At 39.7% G+C, this 26,479-nt stretch overlaps 1 protein-coding gene across 7 annotated transcripts in view; it reads right to left on the reverse strand.

Annotated features, from left to right (window-relative positions):
* PIP5K1B (phosphatidylinositol-4-phosphate 5-kinase type 1 beta) overlaps window positions 1-26,479 on the reverse strand; it is a 273,143-nt gene that overhangs the window by 93,700 nt on the left and 152,964 nt on the right. For all 7 annotated transcript variants that reach the window (XM_069474144.1, XM_069474141.1, XM_069474143.1 and 4 more), the window contains 3 exons: window positions 17,660-17,777; window positions 6,704-6,856; window positions 1,791-2,090 (listed from right to left, as the gene is read on the reverse strand). In XM_069474144.1, the coding sequence (XP_069330245.1) occupies window positions 1,791-2,090; window positions 6,704-6,856; window positions 17,660-17,777 (571 nt within the window). The remainder of the gene's footprint in view (window positions 1-1,790; window positions 2,091-6,703; window positions 6,857-17,659; window positions 17,778-26,479) is intronic.

A 26,479-nucleotide genomic window follows, 5' to 3' on the forward strand; every position in this document is an offset into this window, starting at 1 on the left:
AAGGCTTTCCATATTAAAGAGGCAAGAACCATACGCACAAAGAGAAAGCAAATCTAAAAGTAGACAGGCTCATACCAAACTCTGGGGAATTGAGAGGCACTTTTCACCCACATCCTGTAAGGGTAGAAAAAACACAGGAAAAACATTTCTACTAAAATGTGTGTGTTTTGTTTTTTCTTTCTTTCTTTTTTTTCTTTTCTTTTTTTTTTTTTAAAGAAAAACATGAATCACTCAAATCCACCCCGTTATCTGAATAGCTCTGCTGGATATTTTTTTTAGCTTGGTTCCCACTGTTCCTATCTTGACTTTTGAAAAGATAATTAAAAAAAACCCTCAGAGTGAATCTTTAAATTTCAGTGTTTCAGATCACATGCTTTGTACCCAAACAGATGTGGGCTCTGTCATTGATTCGCTAAGTAATGCTAGACAAGTTTCTGAACCTCGTAAAGAACCCAATTCTTCAGCAATGAAAATGAGAGGATGAATAGGTCTGATTTCAAAGGGTTGCTGAGAGAATGAAATGAAATGATGCATTAACAAATCTTAGACTAGCCTGGCGCACTGTAAGCATTCGATAGATGGTAGCTAAGGAAGAGGAGCTGTGGAATGACATCTCTGTCAACGCAGAAAGCAAGTCCAAGGACACATTGTCATGCATGATCATACATGTTATAACAGGTAGAAAGAAAAACAAAAGAAGCCCCAAACAGAAAGACTGTGTTCCTCAGTGAGGATTCCTTATTTTATACATCAGAGGGGATGGTTAGACTGTCTTCCTTATCTTCATATGAGTTTGGGTCTGGCAGAGAAACGTCCCCCTGCCCTGCAACAATGTGGGTCACCTGGCCCATCAAAGGCCCAGAAAACCACAGCCAAGAAGGCACATCCCAGTGACCAGGCCCTGTGAGTCCCCAGAAACCCCTGGCCAGGCCTGGGCCCAACCCTGTGCCAAGCTGCTTTGTGCCCCTCCTTCACTAAGCCAACTTCGCCGAGTAGCCTGGACACTTCTCCCAAGTTCATCTAGGCCAGAACATGATATTCCTGAAGATTTGTTAATCAAGTTACCATTATCCTTCAGAAGCTATTAGAATTGCATTTTTATCTTTTTCTCTAAAAGGATTTTTTACGTACTTTCACTATGTCAGAAAGATCTACCCTGGGTTTTAGCCTTGATTGCTTGTTTGTCTAAAAGCATTCTAGGCTGGGGGAATTCTTCCTTACTTTTAACAATCATTCCAACTAAGTTTGCATGGATTGGTTTTTGCTCTAACTGTGGCAAGTCTCATTCCTGATTGCCTCTTACTCAGATGATACAAAACAATTTCAGCAAATGTGCTGTTGACATCATGGACCTCCAGGAAGCCATTTATGAATCTCAAGTACATTTTCTCTAAACTTGTCTCCCCAATTGGAATCTTGCTTCTTCGAAGATTTATATATGGCTTCTCTTGCTAATCACAGCGTTAAACCTAAATTCTGTTTCTTTCTAGCTGAACGATCTTTTCCACAGGAAAAGAAAACAAAGCTTTCTTGTTTCATTTTATCAAACCCAGATGATTTAGCTTATCAATAAAATCAACAGAGACGTAAGTTAAGAGACTCTAGATAATTCCCACATCATCCACCTTCACTATCAAGGAAGCACGGCTTAGCACCAGGATTGGGAAAGATGAGATTCCACGTGTCCATTTTGGACATTTCTTATTTCTATGTTTTTGATAAGGGCCAGCAAAGCGTACATGATCACAGATGACATTTCAAAGGAAATCACAGCAATGACATATCCTTACCCGGCAGTCTCTCTGAAGTGTTTTCATAAGTGCGTTGTACGTTTCTGTATCAAAATACAACCCTTCGTGCATGTCTTGCAGGAAATCTAAGTCCTTAAACGTGGGGTTGGATTTCTCTCTCTCTTTTCGGGACGCTCTTCGCTTATACGTTGAGCCTTTCAAGTCATAAGTAAAGTGCATTCTCATGAAGCGTGGCAAAACGTTGTTCATCACCACAATCCTGATGTTAATACCCCCTGACTGCATGCAATACAGTCCGTAAAATTTTGGCAAAAGAGTCCTTGGATTCTGGTTTAAATTCTAGAAACAAACAAACAAGATATTTATAACATCCAATTTTTACAAAATAATGCTCCACAAAAGATAAGTTTTCATGCTGATACAGTAATTAAAAATGGGATGTGATTATCTTTATTAATGTCCATCACTAAAATTTTTGCTGTTTCTGCTTAATGGAACAGCAACTTTAAGTCTGCTTACTGCAACTAAAACTTTACCATTCTAAACTCAGAGCAGTAAAAGTGACTGGATTGAAAATGGACACAGTGTTCCAAATTAGCTCCAACGAAAAACAGGCAAAGAATTGACGGGTGCCATGAGTGACTATTCCTCTAGGTAGCTAAAGAGAAAATTGACTGCTGGAGTAGAAGGGATGAACATTTTAAAATTTTAATAGCTCCTGCAAACTGTCTTCCAAAATGGTAGATTAATTTACAACCACACGGTGTAAGATTACACATTTCCCATCACTCTTACCCATTCTGAATATTACCAAACCTTAAAATCTTTGTAAGCACGATTGGTCAAAAATGAAAACTTGTTTTTAAAAATTTGAATACCACTGATTATTATAGAAACTTAATACTTTGGGTATATTTTTAGCCACTGCAAAGACAATTTTTTGTGTTAAGATCCTTTGCTCATTTTTCTACATGTTTTTGTCATTGTTGGTATTCTTGATATAGTCTGGAATTCAATATTTATCATTTCCTTCTTCTATAGGGGCTAAATATTTTTCCCAGTATGTTGTCTTTTTTATTATTATAAGAATAAGCAATATATGACAATTTTTGTTCCACTTTAAAAGTAGATAAGAAATTAACTTACTAAAGAGTATATGTACAATGAAATTTGCTATCCCTGAATCTTCCCCCAATTCCCAACATTTGAGGAAATGACTGCTCTCATGTTCTTTATATCATTCCAGAAATATTCTATATGCTTATGGTAATTTTGTGTCTGGTATTTTTTGTTATATATTTTGTCTTTTGATGTAGTCACATTTATGAACTTGTTTCTTCTGTTTGTTTGTTTGTTTGCTTTTGGTTCAACAAAGTTTTTTATACCCCACAGTTATAAACTTCTATTTTCTTCCAAATTTTTTAATAGTTTTGGTCATCACATTTGGTCTTTACTCCATATGGAATTAATTTTTTTGTGTGTGTGAAGTATCTAAAATAGGGAATTTAGTTTTCCCTTAAACGGATGGCCATTTATTGAATAGCCTGACTTTTCCCAGTTGAGTGTAAGTCTCCCCGATGTCAATTCAAGTTGACAAATATAAACAGGTCTATTTCTGGACACTTCATTTGACTCCATTGATCCATTTGTCTGGAACTGTACTAATACCACTGCTTTAACATTGGTCATAGCCTTACGGATTTTTGGTATTTGCTATAGCAGTCCTACCATTTTTCTTCTCTTTCAAAAATATTTTATTCATTCTTACAACCTTTCTGTTTGAATGTTCATTTTTAAAAACATTCTTAAAATGAAACTTGCTTTTTTTCCCAAATGAATCAGCTTTGTCAAGTTCTGAGAAAAATCTTTGATTGGAATTAGATTGGATTTATCAGTTTATTTGGGGGTAAATGAAATCTTTACCATATTGAGTTCAGGAACAATGCATATCTCTTCATCATTTCAGATCTGTTCTATGTCTTTCAGTGACATTTTGTAGTTTCCTTCATATTGGTCTTGTACCATTTGTTTTTACAGACTGCAGTATTTTAGAGTTTTTCTTGCCATTACACAAATTCTTTCTGAGCTGATTATTGTTCATATGTTACACTAATTATAATTTGTTTTCCCAATCAGAATTATAGTACTCGTATGTAATTTATTTGTATTGCTATTTTTCTAATAATGTTTACTATAAATTATTGTCATCATGAACAGGACCTCCTTCTTTCCCTTGTGTTCTCCAGCTCTATATATCAACTATATAATGGAATACAATGGACTTTGTAGATTTATCTTGTATTCTGCAAATCTCCTGGACTCATGTTACCTCTAGAACTTACTTGTTTATTTTCTTGAAGTTTTATTCATTTTCAATTGTGTCACTTACAGAGAATGTGCTTATACTTTCCTCCTGTTTCTTTTTGTGCTCAAAAAGTCACTACCAGAAATTCTAGCAAAGGCACTGGCAAGTACCATCGATGGAGGGTACCCTTGTCTCTTCCTACATTTCCACGGAAAAGCCTCTTGTTTTTCTCCATGAGGTATTATGTGAACTCTTGGAGACTGATAAATGCACAATATGTGCATGCTCATTTATTTACTTATTGTGTTAAAAAACTTCCCTGCCAATTTTTGGAATTTTAGTTAGGTGAAGATGTTGAATTTTAAGGGCCTCAGTTTCTCCTCAACATCTGATTGGATAACCACATGATTTTCACATTTTTTTCTTTTTTTTTTTGAGACAGAGTGTCACTTTGTTGCCCTGGCTAGAGTGAGTGCCATGGCGTCAGCCTAGCTCACAGCAACCTCAAACTCCTGGGCTTAAGCGATCCTACTGCCTCAGCCTCCCGAGTAGCTGGGACTACAAGCATGAGCCACCATGCCCAGCTAATTTTTTTTTTTTTTGTATTTTTAGTTGGCCAGATAATTTCTTTCTATTTTTAGTAGAGACGGGGTCTCGAACTCCTGACCTTGAGCGATCCACCCACCTCGGCCTCCCAGAGTGCTAGGATTACAGGAGTGAGCCACCGCGCCCGGCCCATTTTTTCTTGTTAATAAGATGAATTACATGTTTTGTTATACTAGCTTACATGAAAGGGATAAAACTACTTGTTCAGCTAAATTTTAAAATGTTAGTTAATTTTAATAATATTTAAATAGCCACATATAGCTAATGGTTACCAGATTAGACAATGCAGTTCTATAATAAGGAACTAATATATGTAAGGTTAGAATTATAGAAGTTTCAGATTTACTCATTTAGCAGGTTATCAAAGAGCACCCAATTTTAGATTATTTTAAAATGTATGTATGAACAGAATATATCTAAAAGCATATATACCAAATTTCAGTAATATGTATCTCTGGGAAAGAAATTACAGTGGTCACATTTTTCTTGTTTGCTTTTTTTTTTTTTTTTTTTTTTTTACTGAGACAGGGTCTCGCTCTGTCACCTGGGCTAGAGTACAGTGGCATCATCATAGCTTGTTGTAACCTCAAATTCCTGAGCTCAAGTGATCCTCCTGCCTCAGTCTCCCAAGTAGCTGAGCCTACAGGCACGCACTGCCATACCTGGCTAATTTTTCTACATTTTTTTTAAGAGATGGGGTCTAGCTCTTGCTCAGGCTGCTCTTGAACTCCTGGCCTCTAGTAATCCTCCTGCCTTAGCCTCCCAAGGTGCTAAGATTACATGCATGAGCCAACTTGCCCCACCTTCTTTTGCTTTTCTATATTTTCCATTTTCTCTAAAGAAAAGAAAACACTTGTTCAAGATCAAAATCTTTTGAAATCTGCATGCTGGCCACTAAGATTTTTAGTTACTATACTTGTAGATGAGATTAATTTACAAAATGTTATGCTGTCTCTAGCAGACTTTCAAATTAAAATAATATTTTTACATACAAATGAGTTGTGTGATATCTCATTAATTTTATTTTTTTGAAACAAAGATGACAATTATCACCTCTTATAGCAAATGAATGGCAGAACTGGAGCTTTGGAGATCCAACAGCTTCATGTAGCCATTCCAATCACAGAAAATTATTCACTGGTATGAAAGTACAATGAAACCACGGGTATGCAAATGATAGGACTACTTAGGAAAAGTGTTAATTTCTTTAAAAATTTGGCCTAAATGTGTAGTAAATCCATCTGGGTTAAGTTACTATTTCTTGAAAACATTACACAGAAGGTGATTATTTTCATGTTATCATATTTAACCTATGAAATCCTAAATTCTGAAGTGTGCTAGTTAAGAATAGCAAACACCGAACACATGTATTTTTTAGTGCAGGGGTTGAAAATGCAGCCTCTGCAACCCTACCGCTGTGCAGCCCCAGCTCTGCAGCTGTCTAGCTGAATAACACTTGGCAAGTTACTCAATTTATCTTTGCCTCAATTACCTCATCTATAAAACGGTGATGACTGTAGTATCCAAGGTTGCTGTGAGGACTGAATGAGTTAATGAATAAGTTAATGAATGTAATACTCAAGATCTTGCTTAACACATAGTAAGCAATCAATGATTGTTAACTATGCATATTATTACCAGGTACCGAGTGCAAAGACCTATGCAATCCGTGGCCTCCTTTCCTCTTCCCTTATTCTGTATCATGTATCCTTCCTTTATCAGGTATTTCCCAGCTTTTAAAGGCTGAGGGAACTAGGGCTCAGCAGTTATGTTGCTTATATGGGTCACACAGTTAGTTGATGGCTGAGCTGGGATTTGGGCCTAGGATTGTGTGATTCAACAACTATGCTCTACCATTCAGTTCTAGTTGCCTTTTTTAAATCTATTTAATGAATGTCATGGCATCATCTAAATGCAAAATAAAGTTCACCAAAGAGAAAGGAACACGCCAAGGAGGCACTGGAAAAAACATAGAAGAAAGCACTGTTGAGGAAAGTAATTAAACCTAAAGTAGTAGCTTTAACAATGTGCAGTTCCTTACCATGTAATAGCCTGGCAGTAGCTTCTGGAGGAACTCAGCTTCTTTATGCTGAACTGTTTTGATGATAAATTCATCATCACTGGTCACAAAAAACAAAGATCCGCTGGCTCCAGGGTTGGACAGCTCTATTAGAGGTTCACTGCAGATGGAGTACTAAAAGAGTAAATAAAGAAACATTTAAAAATATACTTGATGTATAGGATGCTTCCAAGGAGGGCAATCCCAGCATTACATGTCTTGGCCATTTTGAAGCAGGAAGCCCTCTCTACGAGCTTTCAAAGGAGGCTCTAGGTATACTAAGTAGACTCTTTGTGAGATTTCTAAAGACTTAATTGGTCTGTTTGTCTTAATAATTCTGTGATGGAAAACAGACATGCCCTCCCCACTTCCAGTGTCATGGGATAGAATGATGAACAATCCCATCTGTTCAATGAGATAATTCAAACAGTAATGTTGACTAAGGTGCTTTGTTTCCAGTAAGTGCTCATAAAAATAACAATTGAAGATGTGATCCACACTATGTATCATATCAATTCAACACCAACCCCTATTCTCTTTTCACTATTTATTTTCCCAAGAGATGTCATCCACTCATGATTTCAATAAGAAGATGACGCTAAGCTAACATCTGTATCTCCAGCCCAGATCTCTCTCTAGGGCTCCAGACCTGTTCACCAAACATTTTAATAGACATTTTTACTTGGTTTTACCACAAACATTTCACATGCAACAAGTTTACAATCAAATTCATCTCAGAGCTATGGTTAGCCCATGTGGTAACCCTTTGTTGTAATTAGATGCATCCCTTTATCCTGGCATATGCAGCTCTGGAGCAACATACAAAGTTGGTGAATAGAAGAAGGGCTGGATTCTAGTCTCCACTCCTTCCCCTCAGCCATGTAGGAATGCTTGGGCAGTGCACACCCTGCACAACTGTACATGGTGACTCTAAATCATCTGTTCCTCTCCTCTACCTTCCTCCACTTTTCCCTATCTTAAAGAACGGAAATATCATTCACCTTGTTCCCCATACCAGAATCCTGGGCACCATCCTTGACTCCTCACACTTCCTCACCTTTCCCATCCAGATTGTTGATTCTGCCTGCCCCCTTTCATGCCACCGTTTCTGCCAATACCCTAAGCTCAATGGTTTCATCATTTCACGCTTGGGTTATTACAGTAAGCTCCTGGTCTCAATTGTCCACTCGTCCCCTCTAGTACCTCACCAGGAAGCCAGGGACCTTTCTAAAATGCAAATCTGATCAGGCCCTTCTGTGCCTTCACATCTCTCAGTGGTTCTTAGCACAGCTTTCAAGGCCATGAATGACCTGGTCTCCTCCGCAACCGTCTCTCTCATCGCTTCCCTCCATAAACTTTAGCTCTGGCCACACAGAGTGACTTCCCAGGCTCTCAACATGCCACACACTCTCCAGTCCTGGGCTTTTGCTTTTTCCTCTGCCTGAAACAATCCCCATTCTACCTTCACCTGTTTGACTAGACACCTTCCTGTACTCAATCAACATTTAAATGATAGCTCCTGGGCACCTGCTGTGTCCCAGGCACTGGTGAAGCTTATGTCCCCATAGGAGGAAACGGACAGTAAACAAGTAAACAAATGATCCATCAGACTGTGCTGAGTGGTGTGGAGAAAAATGAATCGCTGAGAGAGAGGCAGGGAGCGAGGGCCGGGCTGCAGAAATTTAAGATAGGGCAGTTGCTGAAGTCCGTGCTGGCTGGGAAAGGTGCATTGGTGCAGAGGCTGAGGAGACAGGCGGCACGCCATGTGGCTGTCTGGGGGAAAGGGCATTTCAGGCAGGGGGAAGGGCAAATGCAAAGGCCTGAGCCCTGGGGGTTCAAGAGGCAACAAGGAGGCCAGGGGCTAGAGCAGAGGGGGCCGTGGGGAGCACTGAGAGGGGTGAGGCTGGAAGGGTCAGGAGGGCAGACCACGCAGGGCACTGCAGGCCAGTGCAAGGACTTTGGCCTTTTCTCTAAGGGAGCCGGAAAGCCACTGGAGGGTGTGCAGTGGACATCACTCTGTTGGGGACAGAACCCAGTGTAGGCAGACAAGAGGAAGACGCAGGGAGCATAATTCAGAGGCAGTCACACAGCGTTAGCCTTGTGCCTGCGGGGACAGCACTTGCTCTGGGAAACACCTCCTGGCTCCGTGGGTCTAGATCAGTTGCTTCCTGGCCCCGGATCTTCTCATCACAGGAGTCACCACAAAATCCTGCAATTGCCTATTTCCTTTTCCCGAGTTCCTTCTAAACTGCAAACTCTGTGTGGGGAGAAACTATGAGCATTTATACTCTGATTCGGTCCCGGGATCTGTGCCTTGCTTGCACAGACATAGCAAGCGCTTTATGAATTTTTGTCAGATAAATGGCTGAACCCTACCAACAACCGAAGGGCTGTAATCTCACTAAAAATGCTAAAAACCAGCAGAGAGGTCAATTTTTGGTTGTTAAGGTCAGTGTTTATTAACTAATAACTCACACGATTGACTAGAGAAAAAGTAGAGGGCAGAGAAAAAGGTAAGGAAATTAATGCAGGTGTGAGGTCAGGACCAGCCTGGCAAAAGCAGGGGCTTAAAGAACCCTATCTTTTTTCATTTTTTATTCTTCTATTTTTAAATTTTTTATTTAATTTTTTTTTTTCTTTTTGAGACAGAGTCTCACTCTGTTGCCCGGGCTAGAGTGCTGTGGCGTCAGCCTAGCTCACAGCAACCTCAAACTCCTGGGCTCAAGCCATCCTCCTGCCTCAGCCTCCCAAGTAGCTGGGACTACAGGCATGCACCACCATGCCTGGCCTGGCTAATTTTTCTCTCTCTATATATATTTAGCTGTCCATATAATTTCTTTCTATTTTTAGTAGAGACAGGGTCTCACTCTTGCTCAGGCTGGTCACGAACTCCTGAGCTCAAACGATCCTCCCGCTTCGGCCTCCCAGAGTGCTAGGATTACAGGCGTGAGCCACCGTGCCCGGCCTATTTTTAAATTTTTAATTGACAAATAATAACTGTATACATTTATGGGGTACGATGTGATGTTTCAATAATGTATGCACTGTGGAATGATCAAGTCTGGCTAATTAACATATCCATCACCTCACACACATTTCTTTGTGGTAAGAATATTTAAAATCCATTCTTTTTAACAATTTAGAAGTATACATTATTATTAACTATAGTCACCTGGCTTTGCAATAGATCGCCAGAACTTATCCCCTGCCCTGCCCCTGTCTAACAGACTTCGTACCCTTTGACCAACATTTCACCTTCCCCTGCCCACCCGCTCCCAGCTCAGCCTCTGGTAGTCTCCGTTCCACTCGCTACTTCTATGAGCTTGACGCCTTCCAATTCCATGTGAGATCATGCTGTATTGGTCTTTCTGTGCCTGGCTTATTTCACTTAACATGTCTTTGAGATTCATGCATATTGTCACAAATGACAGGATTTCTTTCTTTCTTAAGGCTGAATAGTATTCCATTGTGTATTGTACCACATTTAAAAAAAAATCTATTTATCTGTTGATGAGCATTTAGGTTGTTTCCATCTTTATTATCATGAATTATTAATGCAATAATCACGAGAATGCATCTATCTCTTTGACATACTGATTTCAATTCCTTTGGACATATACCCAGTAGTGGGATTGCTGGATCATGTGGTAACTCTATTTTTAGTTTTTTGAGGAACCTCCATACTGTTTTCCAAAATGGTTGCACTAATTTACATTCCCACCAAAAGTGTAACAAGGTTCCCCTTTCTCCAATTCCTCACCAACACTTGTTATCTTTCAACTTTTTGATAATAGCCAGTCTAATAGGTGTGAGTTGACAGCTTGTTGTGGTTTTAATTTGCATTTCCCTGATGATTAATGATATTGAGCATTTTTTCATTTATCATTGACTGTCTTCTTTTGAGAAATGTCTATTCAGTTCCTTTGTCCATTTTTTAATAGGGTTATTGGTTGTTATTGAATAGTTTGAGTTCCTTATACATTTTGGATATTAAACTCTTAACTGACATATGATTTGCAAATATTTTCTCCCAATCCGTGGGTTGTTTCTTCGCTTTGTTAATTGTTTGCTTTGCTGTACAGAACCTTTTTAGTTTGATGCAATATCATTTGTCTATTCTTGTTTTTGTTACCTGTGCTTTTGGTGTCATATCCAAGAACTCATTGCCAAGACCAACCTCGTACAGCTTTCCCTCTATGTTGTCTTCTAGTAGTTTTACAAGTTCTGGCCTTATATTTAAGTCTTTAATCCATTTTGAGTTGATTCTTGTATATGGTGTGAGATAAGGGTCCAATTTTCTTCTTCTGCATGTGGGTAGCCAGGTTTCCCAGCACCATTTACTGAAGAGACTGTCCTTTCCCCACTGTGTGTTCTTGGCACCTTTGTTGAAAATCGATTGATGATAAATAGGTGGGTTTATTTCTGTGCTATCTTATTCCATTGGTCAATGTGTCTGTTTTTATGCCAGTACCATGCTGTTTTGATTACTATAGCTTTGTAATATAAAGAACCGTGTTTTGAGGATGTAGGCATCTGAAAACACTGAGGCTGAAAACCTTCCAAACCGTTTGTTCTAAGCTTATGAATATTTAAGTCATAAAAAAATCTGAAAGGAGGGCGAGTAAGAGGAGAGGGAGAGGAGGGGGAGAGAAACTAGGAGAAATATGATTAAAAGACAGTTTCTAGATGCCACCTGTTACATTATCTTGCTTTTAGAAGAACTGTGGATAAAGGAAACAAAGTTCTCCAAGAAAAGAAAGCAGCAAGTGTTTGCTGGCAAGTTCTACCTTTCACCTCCTCTTCTTCCTGCTAGCCTGTCTTCTTGAGGCTGTCTTGCTAAGCAGCATTACAGCCCAAGCCCTTATGGATGAGTTGAGGATAAGTCAGGAAAACAAAAATAGCTATCAGACTGCAGACAGGATGCCATAAAAACTGAGAGGAAGCAGAGAGCTCTTGCCCAGCCATGTGTGCAGACAATGTGTCCATATGGAAGGGTGACTGATGGAAAGGGCGTGAGATTTGTGCCAGTTGCTAGTTATATGGCCCTGAGTAGGGAGTTTAGCATCTTGGAGTCTTAGAGCCTCATCTCTGAAATAAAGGTAATAATACCTACCTGAAAGTAGCTAAAAGTTTTTAAAGTGAATGCTTTTGAAAGCCCTGGCAAAGAGTGACCATTTATTATTTCTGTAGCTATTTTTATAATACATGATCAAATGCCGGTGAGAGAGGCACACAGCCTGCAATATACCCATTCCACAGGCAAGTAAGGAAGAGCTGGCACCGTCCTAGGTCACACTGAGGTTTTCAGCCTAGTGCCTGTGACTACAGGGTCACCCAAAGAGACACTAAGACACTCTCAGTGAAGCAAGAAAAAAGTTGGGCATGTCACATAATAAATGAATTTGAGACCCTGGAAAACAAAGGTGTGGATCCCAAACTTAATAAAAAGTGAAGGCAGACCCCAGACTCTTTTTAAAAATTCTGATTCTTTGTTCAATGGCATTTGAATTCCTGATACAGAACTTTCTTATAGGTAGGAGTAATTGTTGTGAAAGTACAAAAACAACAAAGGATGCAGAAATTAGAGGCTGCAAATAGAGAAATTAGGGCATGATCCAGGAAGAGCTGTCTAGGAAAACTGGATTCGGACCTGAACATCTGCTCCCAATCAAAATCTCAAATTCTTCTATAAGAAGTGACAATACAGAGACTATTTCATCAGTTGCTAAATTATCAAATACTCCTTTATTATGTAATTTATGAATTAATACAATGGAATAAAAAAATTGTTTTGAGTCACTTTAATACCCTACTGGGGGCTACTAAGCACAGCATCAATGTGCACTAAACTGGATGGTGACACTGAACAGGAACATCACCGTTACCCTCTAGAATTCTACGGCTTCTCACTCTGCAACTTGGTTACCACGTTCCCTTCTAAGCAACCTTCTTTGAAATGTTGCCTTTTAAGAGCAAATGAAGAGGAGAGACGGGAACATTTTAATTAGTCATGATCCAGAAGCCCCCGTGTGCGCTCCTGGGTTTTATGCACATTCCAGGCACTTGTCCTCTGTGCAAGCTGTTCAAATGCATTCATTTTCTCGCTTCTATTTCCTGCAGGGCCTCCCTGCTATACCCACTGCAAAGAAAGCAAAGCACACCCCAGCTGGGCCCTGCTGACGCAAATGAACAATGTAAACTTGCGCCCCGTGGTGGAGATAATTTTACCTGCCGTTTCTCCCCTCCCCAGTGGTATAAAATATTCACTCTGCCCTTTTTCTTATTGGTGCAGGTGAGCCTGAAAGGGCTCATACAAATTGCACTGGATTTTTGAATACCTGGGCACATGGTGGCGAAGGAAAGAATCAATAGCCTGTTGCCCAGGCAGAGATGGGCGTGCTCTGGGGCCCTCGGTCTTGCCTGGGGAGGCGTTTGCCTAGAACAAATAAGGGAGCAGCAGTGTTCGCACTGCTGTGTGTGCAAAGCACCTTCACCGACCGTACTGTCTCACAGTCCAAATGATGCACATTTTCGACATGACACTTGTAATCAGCAGGCACGTGGTGACTTTTAATGACATTGAAAACATCAACAGAATAATTCAGGCAGAAATCCAGATGCAGCGGCACAAAACTAAGTAGAAATACACACATATCACAGGTATTTACTATCAAAGCTATCTGTGGAGTGACTGACAGCTAATGTTCCCCCAAAAGTAGCCCCAGTTTGACAGAAGCCAAGATGTACTTTGTGATTTGCACTGTACCCTTTGTTTCTTCAGTTTTTCAAGAGATGTCTTATGTCATTTTTTGTGTGTGTGTGTGTGTGTGTGCTTTATTTGGGCTTCACTCTTCCAAAATGTGCTTTGTTAGAGGTGTTTGACCTCTTTGGGCTGCATTCTTCAGAATGGACAATCACAGTTGGATGGGAAAAGGAGAGGCTCCCTCAAGCCCGTATTTGACGAGTGGTCTGTGACTCGGTGGGCAGGAGGCACGAGGCCAGCTGGGGAAGGGTCTTCAAGCACTGGGGGAAGGATGGGGACACCACTGTGTGGCCTAGGCTCTGCTCCCACCAACGTGGGTCACCTCGGGCATCTCCCCTCACCGATCCCAGCTTCAGCGTCCTCATCTGTAAAATGAGGAGCTGGGGTACAAAGTGTCTGAGGGCTGTTATATCTGTCTCTCTGAAGCATGCGGCGCCACGCAAAAGACCCTTTCCTCATCTACCACACTCCGGATCTTTAGGTGGGGTCCCCAGATAAAGCAGTTTGGAGCTGAGTTTCCAGAAGCTCCAAGACTTGCTGGGAAGCTGCCTCAGTCCTGGGCTGTCGGTGTCTCCAATGCAGGGGCAGGCGGATGGCCGCGGCTGTAGAAACCAGGCAGTCGCGTTTAGCTACAGCCACTGCTCTTGTTCTGCCTCTTGCAAGTCCCAGAGATGTGCCCTTTTTGTTTTTTTTTTTTTTTTTTGAGACAAAGTCTCGCTCTGTTGCCCAGGCTAGAGTGCCATGGCGTCAGCCCAGCTCACAGCAACCTCAAACTCCTGGGCTCAAGCAATCCTTCTGCCTCAGCCTCCCGAGTAGCTGGGACTACAGGTATGCGCCACCATGCCCGGCTAATTTTTTCTCTCTATATATTTTAGCTGTCCGAATCATTTTTTCTATTTTTTAGTAGAGATGGGGTCTCGCTCTTGCTCAGGCTGGTCTCGAACTCCTGACCTCGAGTGATCCTCCCACCTCGGCCTCCTAGAGTGCTAGGATTACAGGCATGAGCCACCGCGCCCGGCCGAGATGTGTCTATTGAACTGTGTGTGTAGTGAATGAGGGAGGTGGAAAAACAGAATCAAACAAAAGCACAATTACCTGCCTGGCTTTATCATTCCCCCACCTTCTGAATTATATTTATATACATAAAAGTAAAGAGAATTGTGTAATTGACATCCATGTGTCTATCTTCCAGCTTCCACAATGATCAACTCATGGCCAGTTTTGTTTCTTCTACACTTCCAACCACTCCCCCACCCTGTTTCCTCAGATTCTTCTTCTCCTCCTTCTCTTTCCTTCCTCCCTCCCTTCCCCTCCCTTCCTCTCCTTTCCTCTTCCTTTCCTCCTTCCTCCCTTTCTCCCCTCCTCCTCCTCCTCATCTTCCTCCACCTTCTTCTGTTTTTTGGCTTTCAAATAGTTTTTTTTTACACCAGTCTTATTGAGATATGTCACATACCATACAATTCACCTATTTAAAGTATACAATGTTTCCAGTTAAGTTTTTTAATTGACACCAATTGTACATTTTTAAGGTGTACAACATGATGTTTTGATCATTGGAGCTAATTAAAATATCCTTTACCTCACATATTTGTCATCTTTTTGTGGTGGGAAATTTAAAATCTACTCTCTTGGCAATTTTCAAGCATGCAATACATTGTTATTAGCTATAGTCACCATGTAGCATAGGTCTCCTGTACTTGGAACTCCTGTCTAACTGAAATTTTGTATCCTTTGACCAACTCCACAGATTCTATTGAATTGCAAACATCAGATCGTTTCATCTGTAGCTCTTTCAGTATGTACCTCTAAAAGATAAGGACTTCCCCTTTTAAAACACAATGTCATCATCCCACCAAAAAGTAATTTCTTAACACCATCAAATACATAGTCGATCTTTATATTTCCTTAATTTCCTATAATTTAGGAGCTTATTTATTTGAATTGTCCTAATAATGTTTAATAGGCCCTATCTATGAATGTTCCTGATCAAAACCTTCCCTTCCAGACATACTGGTCCACTCAAAGTCCTTCTGCACATCTAATGTATTGACATCTCTGGTCCCACAGTCGGCAACAGCCCCTCTACCCTCAACATCTGTCCCTTCTTTTCTACCAATTAAAATCCCTTGTAATTTCTAAGCACAGCTAAAACCACATGCTGCACATAAGAAGACCTCCTAATCATCACCCCAACAGAGGGAAAGACCCTTCCTTCCTCTGAAATTCCAGAGCATTTCATGTTTTGCTCAGTTTTTCTTATTTATTGCCTGGTAGTGTTGTATTTCTACATAAACAAATTATTATTACAATTTGATTCTAAGTTCTCTGAATGTCATGACTTGTAGTTTTTTTGAATCTCCCTATAGCTATTAGCAAAGTGTTTTAGATACAACAGGTGTTGAAAGTACTCAGTGATTGATTAATTTCCATTTTGAGAGGTACAGGGACCAAGACTTTTCTTGCGAGGAGCTTAGTCTCCCGTGCTCCTTTGTGACTACTCCAATCCCATTATGAAAATGATTTTTCCAGCTTAAAGGCTCATTAGGAAACTTGCGTAAGATGGAAAAGGGTCTTCTCCAGAGAAAGCAATTTTGTGAGGCCAGAACAAGTGAAAGAATGGACTTCCACCCTGTGGGGCAATGGACACAGGAGGGCTAAAGACAGATGTCCATGTTGTCACAGTGATTAGATCCTGTCCTGAGATGCAAGTCTATTGCATCTCTTTGCTGGTAAGAAGTTCAAGGAAATTCAGAAGGTGCATACATTAAATTCTAATGTGCAGCAGAAAATGAGAGGTCGACCTTGTTTTCCATAATATAATAACAAAACCCCACTGGGTTCCCCAAACACATTTCCTGAATGGTGGCGACCCTCACTAATTATAGAAGGGCCAGAAACCAAAGGATCTTCTCTCACACACAAACACAAACACACACAACAAATGTGCGTGCTTGTGTTCTTGAGTTGGTAGTGATGGGTAGAGGCAAGTGACATTTCAATTAAAGAGGGAGTGGTGAGAGGTGAGAGAGAGACAGAGAGAGACAAAGAGCACAAGCACATGCGTGAGCAACATGGACATGCACATTTAAGAGCAGCAAGAGGCCCAGGGACTTTCTACTTGATCTGCACCGCTCTATAGAGAGTTATTCATGTGCCTTGAGGAAGCAGTGTTATCTCATCAGGCAGAAGTCATATGATTTTCTTAGGGACCAATTAAAGTATAGGATAGTTCATGGATTTTCATCAGCATAGAATAGAATCAGCTTTGAACTTCATTATTTACATCTTATAGAAATTATAAGATGCATTTTAAATACCCTTTGTTACCAGTGACAAGTGTTGCTATGCTTCCTCTGAAAAGCGTTATCCCAGGGTCTGGCGAAAGTCTGATTAAGATCATTCAGAATGGGATGAACAATAAATATTTAATGGCATCCTTTCTATAGTTTCTTGAAAACCAATTTTGAAAAGCCCGAGGGTGTTAACAGTGATCGGATTATGAAATAAACCATTTTTTTGCTTGCAACAGAAAGGAAGTTCCTGGCTCTTTCAACAGGAATAAGGTAAAACTCTGAGGTCACATCAGACTACCTCACAGAAAGACTGTTGTGTTTGTACCTCCTATGTGCCAGAAGGAAGACGGAGAGAAAAGACAAATCTGAGGATAAAATGTGCCCTTGTACCAAATAAAAATATGTTTAAAAAGAGCTTGCATGAAGAGATGTTGTGAACAAAATGATCCAGCTTCTTTAGAATGTTATTCAAATTTGTAGGTCAAGGTGAAATGGTTGTGGGCCAAGGCAGGTTTGAGATGAATGGTAAAATAAGGCAATTAAAATAGGGAGGCTTTCAAATAGAATCTAATCAGCAAAATTCACAGGAGTATTTAGAACTAATTATAATATATCTGTTAGAATAATTATCTGAAGTAGCAACCGATATCACAGTTATTTAAATATCAATTACCATAGCAGATTTTATAGCTATCAGTTAAAAGCTGCAGAATCAAATCAAATTTCTTGAAGCTAAACTTATAATCATCCTAAAACTTGGAACTTTTACTATACCCCAGAGCTTTATAAAATAAGAGACACAAGCCACTTGTCACTGTTGCTATGAGACAAATGTTTACATCACACATTTCTGTAGGAGGAAGGAAAATTATAGGTTCTTACCAAGTAATCATCAGGCTTGATACCAAAAAGTTCTCTGAAGTATCGGAATGCTAACGGAGCATATGTCTTAAATCTGAAGTCTGGGTAGTGATGTGCTGGGGTCAGATTGCTCCCTTCACTGAAGTTAAAATATCGAAAAGAGAGAGAAAGAAAGAGAGAAAACATTAGCAAAGATAATCTTGACTTCAAATTCTAGCCCTATTAGTCCTGGGCCAATTTTTGCCTCTAGAAAAATCACTCCCTGATAGTGGGTCTCTCAAAGCTCATGTCACAAAGGCCAGTGGTCATCAGGTGAAACCAGAGGCTGACTTGGGGAGGATCACTCCATGTGAGTGGTCCCTGCCAATCACAGTCTCCAGCCTGCAAGCTCTTCATCCCCCTTTGCCTCTTTCCTGGGAAAATCCACTCCGTGTTCCCCAGTGAAACCACATTGTAATGTGTGAGGTAATAAGACCCAGGGCTTAGTGTGTGGAGCAAGTTCAAAATGCATTTTGTTTTTGACCCTGAACTTTGGATATTTGATAAACATTTTTAACCAGGAATAAGGAAAATAATTCTTAAAATATCCTACCAATAGAGAGAACCATCACACTGGGTAGGACCTCAATCTGAACTCTTTCTTATATTTATATTTTCCAAAAAAGAGACCTTAACTATTTAAAAAATTTTAAAACTTGATTTCCATTGCCAAATATATCATTATCTTTTCCCCCCTTTTCTGGGTTCATTTTTGAATAAATTTTATACAATATGTATGATATATAAAATAAATAAATAAACCAATGAATACCCATGAACCCAAAATGCTGCTTAAAAAATAAAACATTATCCATATAGTTGAATTCCCTTCTGTACTTTTTACTGATCATATTTAGAGATACCCACTGGCCTGAATTTTGATATTTATTTATCAATCTCATCCTTTTTATTCTTTGAATCCCTACAACGTTATACTTTTGCAAGACCTCAGACAAAACACCTACTCATACTTAAATTTTTCAGTGTGAAAATTAGAATGGTGCAATAGAATTTTACGGAAAGGTTCAAGATCTCTTTGTACTACATTCTAGGTGGGACATTGAAGGCCTGTGCAAATTTATCATGGTCTGTTTTTCATGGATACCACACAAATAAGACTGTGCAAATAAAAAAGTAAGCACACAACAAATCACATACTTGGAATCTATTGCAATTTAAGTTTGTTGAGGTCAGATTTTTGCATCATTACTTGGCACGTTGTAGAGACACAGTAAGTGTTACTATAGTAGAGCTGATTCTTATATGGCAATTATGTTCAAAAATCAATACATAAGGCAAAAATTCAGCAAAGTAAAAAAAATCACCCTTGAAAATTATTTAGAAAATACCTATTCAATATGTCCAGTGCAGCCAGTTTTTCCTCCTGCGTGGTTACAGATGACTGTTTCTTTTGGTGAGTACAGAGGAAGCTGGCTTGTGTTGTTAGGGGACATCATCATATAATAAATGGCTATCTTTAAAGGCTAGGATTACACTCGGGCAGCCGCAAGGCATACACACTAGGAGAGTGACACAGGAACTAAGACTGATGGAGAGAAAAGCAGTCATATCTCTGTGTCAGGCTCATGGTATGGAATGGCCCCCAAATCACCTGCTCATTTAAATGGTGGTTGTTTGCCCTAAGCAAGTATAGTTGCATATTCATAATGTATGTATGATGCCTCAGCATTGTATCCAAATATTTTCTCAGCATTTAGGAGGCGATACACAGTTAGCTGTAGGGAGACCTTACAGTCCAGGGAGACCTGGGTTCAAGCTCCAACCCTGCTACTTACAAATTGAGTTTTACTAGGTGCATTACTGAGCCTCTTCAAATAGAATGGCTAAGTGAACAGAAATGCGAATGGGGACGCCTGGCATGCAGGAAGCGCTCAATACATTTGGATGACTGAGGCTGTATGATGATAGGAAACAACCCAGAGGTAAACATTTCACAAGAAGAATGAGTTGATCATGTAGTTTAAAAAAAGAAAAAAAGAGGAAAAATAAAATGTCAAAATGGGAAAATATGTGCAACTCATATCATAGACAAAGGGCTAACCTCCTGGTATAAAAAGCTCCAATATACTACATCAAAGACCAAGAAATTAATTTTAAAGAATAGCCAAGGATATGATCAGGCACTTCACAGAAATGGAAATATATATGACTCACACACATGAAAAGATGCACAACCTCATTCACAATAAAATAAATGTCATTGAGAGACCATAAGATTGGTTAAAATCTAAAACTTTGATGTAGCCCAAGGGAAACTGGCACCTTGAAACATTATTAGCGGGAATATAAATTGATGCTTTCCCCATGGAGGACATTTTCATAACGTCTATCAAAATTACAAACGTATCTAACTCTTTGATCCAGCAAATGCATGCCTTTGTGTTATCCTACAGATAAACTAGCCTATGTACAAACAACACATGTATACACAGTTATTCATTATAGCAACCTAGATATCCCTTGGAAGAGGACTGGTCAAATTAATTATGATTCAGCTACACAATGGGATATTATGTAGCATAAAAAAAGAATGAGGTTGTTTATTATATACTGACATGGCAAGATCTCTAAGATAAATTAAGCGAAGCATGACGCAAAATGCTGGGTATGGCATGCCACCACTTGTATAAAAAAAGAAAAAAACGTTCTTTTGATATGTGTATGCCTAAAAAAATCCTTAAAGGGAAAACAAGCCACTAGTAACAGTGATAATTTGAGTTAGACGTTGGGTAAAAATAGCTTAAGGACAAAAGGAACACTTTTTACACTATTCCTTTTAAAAACAGGTCAAACTCTGTTTTGTGAATGTATTATCATCTACAAAATTAAATAATTTTTTAAAAGTTAGAGGTTAAAAGCCATACGTTTATCTCCCTGCCCTCCAGAGCTCTCTACGCTCAGCCCCACAGCAGGTCTGTTTACCTCTGCCTATTTCAGCTGCTCCAGTGATTAATTAATAAACACCAGTTTGACATGAATGAAGCTCTAGTGGAGGAAATGCAAATTAATGAGATTGCTGGTCCCTGTCAGGCCTTGATATTTGTCAGGAGCTGCAGTGCACAAGAGCAGAATCAAACAGCAAGTCCAGCAAGGATCAGGCAGCAGACACCAGCCTCGGTTTCCTGAGGCTGCAGGCTGCCGGCTTCCTGTGTGTGGACGTGGGTGGCAGCCCACAGTCTCCCAGGCACAGGTACCCAGAGCTTGGCAACTTCCAACCATGGCAGGACTGCCAGCAGCTAAACACAGTGACCACAATCCACGTTAGTCTGCTCAAGTTTCTGCAGGCTTCCCTTGCCTGGAATTACCTGCTACGGAACTGTGCCTAGCATCCAGATTTAGCAAAAATGAAGTCTGAAGAAGAACAGAGTTCTTCACAGTTTAAGGTTTACCTTATGTTTCTTCAATGCATTTATGTAGTGTGTGGGGAAAAAAAAAACCCACTTTCTTGTCTTGGCATCAATTGAGGCTTAGAAAATTTCAGCTGTGGGGTTCTGGGCAGTGGTTTTAGATGATGAATGTCATAGCTTTGTTTATGTGGTTTTAGAGTCTGATAACCAAGTACTGCTTTTGGTGGCACTGGGCTGAGAGATTTGGTAATGAGTAATGGGGTAAAACTAATTTAACATCTCAAGGACACCTAAGGGGTCCAGTTTTAGAGCTGAAACCCAGAGTTGTTGTTTGCAGGGCAGCATTTTCTATTCGGTGAGTTTCCTTTGTTTCACATTGTAATCATCAGTAGTGTGCTTGGGGACTTTTGACAAAACTAGTAGGTCAACAACTCCTGGGTGCTAGCAGTGGTTTCACTAAAGTATGCTAAATGCCCTTTATTAATTTTTTTTTTAATTTCAGCATATTATAGGGGTACAAATGTTTAGGTTATGTATATTGCCCTTGCCCCACCCGAGTCAGAGCTTCAAGTGTGTGCATCCCCCAGATGGTGTGCACCACACCCATTACATGTGTATATACCCTTCCCCTTCAGCCCCCCCCATCCTCACTTTTGTTCAACAAGCATGACCATACTCCCTGCGTGGGAGGATAAATGAAGGGTGCTTTGTCTGAATGTACAGACATCAGACAGAAAAATTTAAGTGGCAATAGAGTTGGACAAGTGACACTATAGTCCAGTAACAAACTACTGGTGACATCTAGTCTTCAAGCTGGACATTTGTCAGTAAGGATCTATAGAAGCAGCCTTAGGTATTATTAATTGCCTCTGCCAATCCAGGCAAGGTGGCTTAGTTTCCACACACAACTCTTTATGTAACTAGTGAAATATAAATTGATGCTCTCTCTTGCCAAATTAGATAGTGCTCTTGAATGGAAACACAAAACCAAGCAAAACAAAAGACACACTCCTTGCTGGTGCCAAAACCTCCCTCTGCTGAGCACTTCTGTGATGGGTACATGTGAGCTGCATCGTATAATAGGAAGCTGCACCATCTTCTGAGGCCAAACAGCTGACAGCCAGTCTTTTTAAAAGTCAGTATCTGGAGACTGCTTCAATTCCAAAACCAAATACAGTAATGCATTCTGGGGTGTCATTTACTGGGAACATGTGACATCATTGATTATCTAAAGGTCAAACCTCCTAAGAAATTATTACTATACTGGAAAATTGTGTTTGGAAGGCCATGTCAAATAAGGTAAAGTGTTATATAATATTCAGTGTATGTAATTAATCCTTTATTTTGAACCAAAGGAAGAGGTACATAACTTTTATTTGTAGGACATTAGTTTCTCCCCATTCCCACCAAATACATGTTGAACAAATATTTAAAGAGTCTTGACTTGAAAGGGCATCATATTAACGGCTTGCCCAGCAACAGCCACGCCTCTTGTTTAACCCTGCAAAGGCTATGCTGGCTGCTTAGGCTGTACGTACATAAAACCTGGGGCAGAATGTTGGTATAGACCAGGGGTTGGCAATCTTTTTCTATAAAGGGCCAGATATAATAGCAAATATGTGGGTCATACTCTGTGTGGCAATTACTCAACTCTGCTCCTGTTGTAGAAAAGCAGCCACAAACAATTCAGAAATGAATGCACATGGCTGTGTTCCAATTAGATTTTATTCACAAGGACGAGCAGTGAGCCAGATTCGTCCCCTGGGCTGTAGTGTGCTGATCCGTGGTATAGACAGACTCTTGGATGAGTTTATATCAGCGTGTCCTGACACGCAGGTAGCCAGCTAGTTTGTCAAAACTGTAACGTCGAGCAACGATATTTGGAAACACATATATGAACCTTTAATGTATATGTTTGCTTGTCATTTAAGATAATGTTTTACCCTTGCAGTAGTTCTGCGGCATTCTCTCCTCCAGTGAGGGTATTCCTTAGCTATCCAAATAAACCCTGAAGAGCACATCAATCAAACCCAAGCACAGTCTGTTTTCTGCAATGATCCTCACATCAAGCGAAACTCCTATTTTATAAGTGACGAGATTAAAATGCACGGGCTTTTAAAAAATTCTTTGGTTGGGTAATTCTTCTGGAACATGAAAAGATATTTCAACTTTTACTGCCAGCTTTTAAACCATTTTTCCCACCCCAGAGAAGGTAGTGATGATGTCTCCTGAGAAGAGAAGAGACTACAGCTTTTAGGAGGCCAAAGAGGCAGATCTAGGTCCATAATTCTAAGACAAAATCTGGACATTTTTCCTGATCCGATAAAGCAGAAATGCCATTCCTGGGATTTATCACCACAGTTTAAAGAAAAACAAAATTTCGGGGCCAGCCACCCTTGAGTTCAAAACTCGGCTTTGTCATTTATTGGCTGTGTAGCCTTGGGTGAAGTGACTTAATGTCTTAGGGCCTTAATTATTTCAATGTCAAATGGGGTTTTTTGGGTAAAGATGAAGGGTAATAAAAGTTAATATTTATTATATAAATAATATGTGAATAAAACCATGCTTGGTTCATAGTTGGTTCTTAAAAACTTTGCCTCCCTTTGCAACCCAAGGCTCGTGTTTACATGGTGCAAACATTATCAACTATACTCTCTCTTCTTTATCCTATCAATATGTAAAACCTTATTGACATCCTGGAGCTGCTGATCACAGCACAGAATTTGGAGTCAAAATATTAAGATGCGGTCATGTTTCTCTTACTCATCTCCTTCGTGACTAGGGAAGATTATGGAACCAGACGGTTGAAAGGGATTTTTCTATCCTCTTTCAAATCTTAAACAGGTTCAGGGCTTTTTCCATCTACAAAATGAAATAATCCATAGAACAAACACGTACATAATATCTAAAAATAACTGAACAACTTCGAAATAAATAAAAAATAACACAATGTATTTGGTTGCTAAGGGAAACAGAGATCCTGCAGCTTCAGAGCAATAGTAAACTATTAATAAAACATTAAAGTATCTCAAGCAATTAGTTCTATGACAAAGACAGATTCATTGAATTTTAGAGCCACTAGAGACCTTGCATGTTTCAGGTGCTTACAGCCAGGGCCTGTTCTGCCCACCTTCCCCTACCCTCATCCCCAAATGGGCCTAGAAATATGGGGGAGGGGAGCATTATTTGGCAGATTTATTGAGTTATAATTGATATATATTGAAGTATACAATTTGTTAAATTTTCACATGTGTATATACCTGTGAAACCATGGCCCCAATCGAGATACTAAATTTACCCATCACTTTGCAGGGGCTTTTGGTTGCTACAGTAACTAAGAGATATTACTGGAAGGGCCTGGGGAGGACATATCTCCTGAACTATGCAATCTTGAACGAAGAGTCGTCTCATCCAAAAATGTGAACAGCACCTCCATTGAGATTTCTGGGCCCAAGTCCTTTGCTAAACCCATGAAGAAACTGGGTCCAGATGAGGAAACTGAGGCTAGCCCAACATAAGTTTCTTCTGTTTTCATGTAAATACATCTGGAATGCATATGTTAGTGAAACAAACACTACAGTATTTGTTGAAATAGATTCTTGGTCTGAATCGAATGTTTAATATTGCATTGACACTTGAAAGCGGTAAATTCTCTAAAATGATATATTTTAAATGAGACTGTGGGTGCCTCTAAATAAGGGCAAGCATCCCAGCTACTCCTCCACCAGTGGCACATCTGCTGCTGCCACCATGGATGACAAAGTGAAGGCCAAAGCCACAAAGTCCAGGTGTTTACACCTTGGCTTCCTATTCCCGAGGAAAAGGTGAAAAATATCATTATATTCTCTTAATCAAAAAGATGCAGTAAGCTTATGATAAATCGTCCATGAACAAAAGGGTGCACTCAGAAAGTGCCTTTAAATACCTAGCCGATGAGGACCTAATGTTTATAGTACTTCTTGTAAAGCATCTCATGTAGTGCCATGTACAATTTAGTTGCTAATAGGTACATTTTGATATATAAGATACTAATTTAAAGTAATTGGGAGCTTTATTAGTTATACGAGTCATGTAGTAACTCCAAGAACAAAATTTGCTCTCTACTAGAAAGATTACACTCTAAAATAGGAAGTCATGTGTTGGGCCAGTGGTTCTCAAGCTTTTATGTGCTGAGAATCACCTGGAGGACTTGTTAAAACCGATTTCTGGGTCCCACCCACAGATTCAGTTGGTCTGGGATGGAGCCCAAGAATCCTCATGTCGAATAGGTTCCAGGTGATGCTGATGCTGTGGGCCTGGGGACCTTCTGCTTGGGCCACTGTTCCCCCAGGTCCCAATGATGGCTGGCTATATGTTGATTGGGTCTTTACACATCCACCTTTAGCTGTAACTGCTCTCAGCTCCCTGAACCCATTGTCGCCACCCTCCCACAGACGTCCTCCATTCCTCTTGTTCTTTGTAGCCAAAGAAAAAAATAAGGCCAAAACGTCTGGGTAGAGGCCCCAGAAGAGCATGAGAGCTTGAACATTCTGCAGATACATTTGTAGGAGTCATGAACCTAAAAAAAATTTTACCAAAAGATCAAGATAAACTCATGACCTCCTGGTTTTCAAGGGAAAAGAATACACGCTTTTTTTGAATCATAAACAGACAGTTAAAGACAAACACAGAGAAAATTTCCAACTATAGAAAGGAGTGTCATGAGCAGGGATTATCTCTCAGGCCTTCGGGTCGTCCACTTTCTATCAGGAATCTAGTTCTCATGGCTGTTAGTGGACCCTGGAGAAGCAACGTCAAGAGTTCCAGTAGACCAACTTTGTTCTTCAGCTAAGAGCGCTTAAAGCAAAACTAGGCTGTCTGGGTTCATAGCTGAGTTTTAAAAATTTATGGGCTGCTTGGTGACTACGTGGGAAGTTACTACACATTCACCTAAAGGTTTTATTTCTAGGCAGTTGACACCTGGACACAGAGATAAATGTGTAAACAGCATTCTTCTGAAGATTTTTTTTTTTTTTAAATAACGCACTGAAAACACTGGTGGTAAAAATTGTCACCTCAGCCACTCTCACCCAAGCCCAGGAATAAATAACAAGATTTTGAAGAAAAATATTTATTTTAAATATTAAATATAAATGTATCTGAAACGTCAATCCTCCTAGCCCCAAAGACAAAACAATTATCCCCAAGGCCCCAAATTAAATATCTTTATTTTTATTTTCTAGACCATTTTCTCTAAAAAATCCTGTCAGTTGTGGTAATATTTCCAATTTAATAACAAGAACTTCTTCTTTTCCTAAACTAAGGTAGTTATAGACTTTTAAATTTATTTATTTATTTATGTATTTATTTTATTGTGGTAAAGCACACATAACATAAACTTGCCATCTTAACCACTTTTAAGCGTACAGTTCCGGGGCATTAAGTGCATTCATTC

This window comes from Eulemur rufifrons, chromosome 7, assembly GCF_041146395.1.
Source record: "Eulemur rufifrons isolate Redbay chromosome 7, OSU_ERuf_1, whole genome shotgun sequence".
Lineage (NCBI taxonomy): Eukaryota > Metazoa > Chordata > Mammalia > Primates > Lemuridae > Eulemur > Eulemur rufifrons.